At 60.1% G+C, this 4,219-nt stretch overlaps 1 protein-coding gene across 1 annotated transcript in view; it reads left to right on the top strand.

Moving 5' to 3' along the window:
- The window catches only part of PI4KB (phosphatidylinositol 4-kinase beta), a 24,091-nt gene that overhangs the window by 12,569 nt on the left and 7,303 nt on the right, over positions 1-4,219 (top strand). The window contains exons 3-5 of the mRNA XM_023521848.1: positions 21-65; positions 2,256-2,483; positions 3,388-3,615. Coding sequence (XP_023377616.1) covers positions 21-65; positions 2,256-2,483; positions 3,388-3,615 — 501 coding nt within the window. The remainder of the gene's footprint in view (positions 1-20; positions 66-2,255; positions 2,484-3,387; positions 3,616-4,219) is intronic.

The raw sequence follows: 4,219 nt of genomic DNA, 5'->3' as shown, positions 1-4,219 counted from the left end.
CACCCCCCGGCCTTTCCCAGGAGTTCTCCTCCAGCACCGAGAGTATTGATAATTCATTCAGTTCCGTAAGTGGGGACAGGCTGGGCTGGGTGGCAGGCTCCCCCCATGGCTGCATTTCCTCTCCGTCCCCAGATCTTCTGAGCCCCCAGGCCAAGGCTGGCTTTCAAAGGTGCCTTTCTTCCTGGGACATCAGCCCCTCCCTCCCAGGCCTCCCAGACCTGAAGGAGTCCCCTGCCCTGTCACCAATGCCCAGAGCCCAGGCTCAGTGGGGACCACAGTGTGACAGCCCCCAGGTCCTGGGGCTCTAGAACAAACAGCTGGGGGAGAGGTAGAATTCACCCCTGGACTGGAGCTGAGAACCCTTTCCCCACGGCCTCTGCCATCAGACCATCAAATATTTACTCAGTGCCTTCTAAGTGCTGGGCCAGCTGATCCCAGAACCAAGGAGGATTTGGCCTGAAGGCAACTTCTATCTCCCCACAGCTGGTTTTTTTTTTAACTTTGGCCACATTTCTTCCAGGTCTGAGGTCTTCCCTTTCCCAGCTTCCTGCCCAGGCTGTGCCTTAGTTGTCACTCCTTTCTTGTTCCCGCCGGACTAACCCCTGACCCTCCGATCCCACGGGGTCTTGGACTCTGGTGCTGGGCAGAGACGTGAGAGGAAATGCTGGTCCCTCTACATTTTATTTTGATTTGTCTATCCAATCCATTTTCTCTGTTCTGCGCTGACCCTCTTTCAATCATGGTTCCCATCTCCTCCCACGTGGCAGGGCCTGTCTCTTGAGGCCTGGGGTCACATTTCCAACATGCTCTCGTAACTTAGGGGCCCCCGCCCCAAACACTGATTTGATGGGACGGAATTCTGCCTTTTCTAATCTGAGATGACTATGAATCGGTTGGGGTGGAGGGTCCTTGGGACAGTGACCATTTGCCACCTGAGTGGATGGATCAGGGGATCAAGATGAACCCTGTTAGGCCTCTGCGATATTTCCAGGGACCACAGAAGCCTAGTTCTATTGTCCTCCTGTCTCTCTTTTCGAGCCTGCCTCCTAAAGCATTCGTGACTGATTCAGACACCCTGGTTCATTGTCGTGTGGGGCCCCAAGCCAGCCCCCGTGGGGCAGAGGCTGAGAGGTGAACCTGGCTCTGCACACCTGCAGAGATAGGTCTGGTACTGCCCAGCTTGCAAAAGAAGCTCTTTTTTGCAGTGTGAGGGAGTGAGGGTAGAAATTCTCAATCAGGAAACTAAGCAAAACACACGGAGAGGGAGAGAAAAGCCTGGTGAGTGAGATACTGTTTCTATGTGAGGAGGAGACGTCCTTATCTGGCCGAGGGGAGGTGGGACTGGGCACTGGGTGGCCGTCCTGATAAATGCCCCTTCCGGTAGACCAACTCGGACCGGGGAAAGAGCCCCTTTTCATGTCTAGCTGTATCCATCCCCCACACACCCCAGACTGACTTTATCCTTTGTGGGGGGCGCCTGAACTGCCTGCATGTGGAGCCCAGCTCACAGCAGGGAGCAAATGTGGGGACCCTACTCCTGGGGAAGAGGACCCAGGGGGGAATCGCTGACAGAGACAGGCCTTCAGGGTCATCGTCAAGGGCCGAAGCAGCTACTGCTTCTCCCGCCCTCGGGCCCTCGCCTGCCGCCTGCACCTGCCTTGTCTTGCCCGTTGATTGTCCTCGTCGGTGCCAGGTCTGCTCGTCCTCCCCCGTCCCTGCATGCGCGGCGACCTCGTCAGAGGTGTGGGGTGGAGGGGGATGCGTGGAAAACACCACAGGCATTCGAGTGGAGCAAGTCCCCCTTGGAAAGGAGATACTGACTGCACTCCCCTGCCTCGCCTTGGGGGCCCCGGCAGAGCCCCAGCCCAGGGGGCATCCCCGTCTCGAAACGTGCTCAGCGTAAGCGGCCCTGGGTAACTTCCGGGAGTTGTCCCCCGCCCCCCGCCCATCTTGAAGCCTTGGGACGGTTCCCGAGGACGTCCGAGAGAAGAGGGGTGCATCCCAGTGACCTGGGCTCCCCCCGCCCCGTACCCTCAGGAAGCAGCCCGTGGAGAAGGGCTGTGCTGGCTCTTCGCCCTGCTCCCGACTCAAGTCGAGGGGGTGGGGTGGGACGTGGGGCCGAGCGGCAGCCACTCCCCTGGAGTTCTCTGGGTGCTGGGCTCCCTGGCTCACTTGGCCAGGGTTGACAGAGTGGGTGGGCCACTTCTTCCTGTGGTTTCTTCACCGTCTTCCACATCACCCCCAACCCTCTGCAGCCTGTCAGACTGGCTCCTGAGCGGGAATTCATCAAGTCCCTGATGGCGATCGGCAAGCGGCTGGCCACGCTCCCCACCAAGGAGCAGAAGACGCAGCGGCTGATCTCAGAGCTCTCCCTGCTCAACCACAAGCTCCCTGCCCGGGTCTGGCTGCCCACTGCCGGCTTTGACCACCACGTGGTCCGTGTGCCTCACACCCAGGCTGTTGTCCTCAACTCCAAGGACAAGGTAGGCAGGTTCCGCTCCATGGCTGTCCAGGGCTTGCGTCTGCCCGGAGCTGCCCGCCCAGCATCCGACTCCCTCGTGGTTCGTGAGCACGTGTTCCCCTTGACTCTGCGCTGTGTGCTTCTGAGAGCCCACTCGTCCCCGCTTTCTGGGCTTTGGTTTTCTGGACCAAAGAGGCCTGGCTTTTCCAGCTCACCTGCAGCCACGTCCCAGGAGAGAGTCGCTCCCCGCCCATCCACACGGTGCTTCGGGGAGCTCCCCGCTCATCCACACGGTGCTTCGGGGAGCTCCCCGCCCATCCACACGGTGCTTCGGGGAGCTCCCCGCCCATCCACACGGTGCTTCGGGGAGCTCCCCTCGGGCCCTCCCGACCTCGTGGGCTTTCCCAGCACAGCAGCAGGAGAGCAGAGGGGCCTCTTTCTAAGCCCTTCAGTGAGCGGAGTGGGCAGGGCGGAGCGAAGCCCGAGTCTCGCTGGGGAGACCCAGCGGAAGCTGTCTGCCGGTCGGAGCCAGTACTGGTGGTCAGGCTTCTCTTGCAGTAGTGCTGATGGTCGGAGCGCCGCTCGCGCCAGAGCCCGGCTCTCTCCCAGCCTGTGTCTAGGACGAGCCCCCGGAGCTCGGTTGCAGCTGATAGTTTGGAAGGGGTTCGCCCAAGTACGTCACCTGTGCATTCTGAAGCTCCGCTGAAACATTTTGAAGATTTGTGTCCTCTCTCACCTAATTCTTCATAGAGGTGTTCAGAGGACAGGGTCCTGCCCTACAGTGGCATTCGCAGTGTCAGGACTGACGGCTGAGGGTTGGCGCTCGGCGTGGGCAGCAGGAAGAGTTGTGCGAACTGCTCAGATCTGGGAACAATGGCGGCAGTGTGTTGCAGATACTTTCCTCACTCCACCGCCTACCTCCCCAGGCTCCCTACCTGATCTACGTGGAAGTCCTCGAATGTGAAAACTTCGACACCACCAGCGTCCCTGCCCGGATCCCCGAGAACCGCATCCGGAGCACCCGGTCCGTGGAGAACCTGCCCGAGTGCGGTATCACCCATGAGCAGCGGGCGGGCAGCTTCAGCACTGTGCCCAACTATGACAACGATGACGAGGCCTGGTCCGTGGACGACATAGGCGAGCTGCAGGTGGAGGTGAGGGGGCGCCAAGGAGGCGACATGGGGGCACAACCCCTGTTCCCCGAGAGCTTGCGATACATTTGAGACCAGTCAGCACACCCTGGGGCAGGCTGAGGCAGGCGCCCAAATGGAGGGGGTAGACGGAAATGGGGATCAGAGGGGAAGCTCCGAATGCTCCAGTCTGGACTAGACCCAGGGTGGGGCTCATCTTCCTGCAGAATGGACGGAGGAGCTCAGCCCAGCGGGGTGAGCACGTGCCTTATGAAGTTGTCTTAGGAAAGCAGAGAGTGATAAGCCATGCATTTATTTGTTCGTCCGAGAACTGTCTGTGGAGGGCCGCCTTCGCGCCAGCCCTGGCCCCTGCCCGCAAGGAGTTGATGACCCATAGGAGGGAACCAGGCCGGCCGGCAGGCAGCTGCATGCTGTAGTCCGGGTTGTCTGGAGGGCGGGGCGTTATGGGAGCACCCGATGGTGGGGGCAGCACTTAACTCTAGACTTGGGGTTGAACACACCCCAAAGGATTTCCTGGAGGAAGTTATATCTCAGCCGAGGCTGGAAGCTGGATACGAATTAGCTGGGCTGAGCGTTCCAGGCGGAGGGAATAGCATGTACAAAGGCT

The sequence above is a fragment of the Pteropus vampyrus genome, unplaced genomic scaffold (assembly GCF_000151845.1).
Source record: "Pteropus vampyrus isolate Shadow unplaced genomic scaffold, Pvam_2.0 Scaffold319, whole genome shotgun sequence".
NCBI lineage: Eukaryota > Metazoa > Chordata > Mammalia > Chiroptera > Pteropodidae > Pteropus > Pteropus vampyrus.
This window is presented reverse-complemented; position numbering and strand designations above follow the sequence as displayed.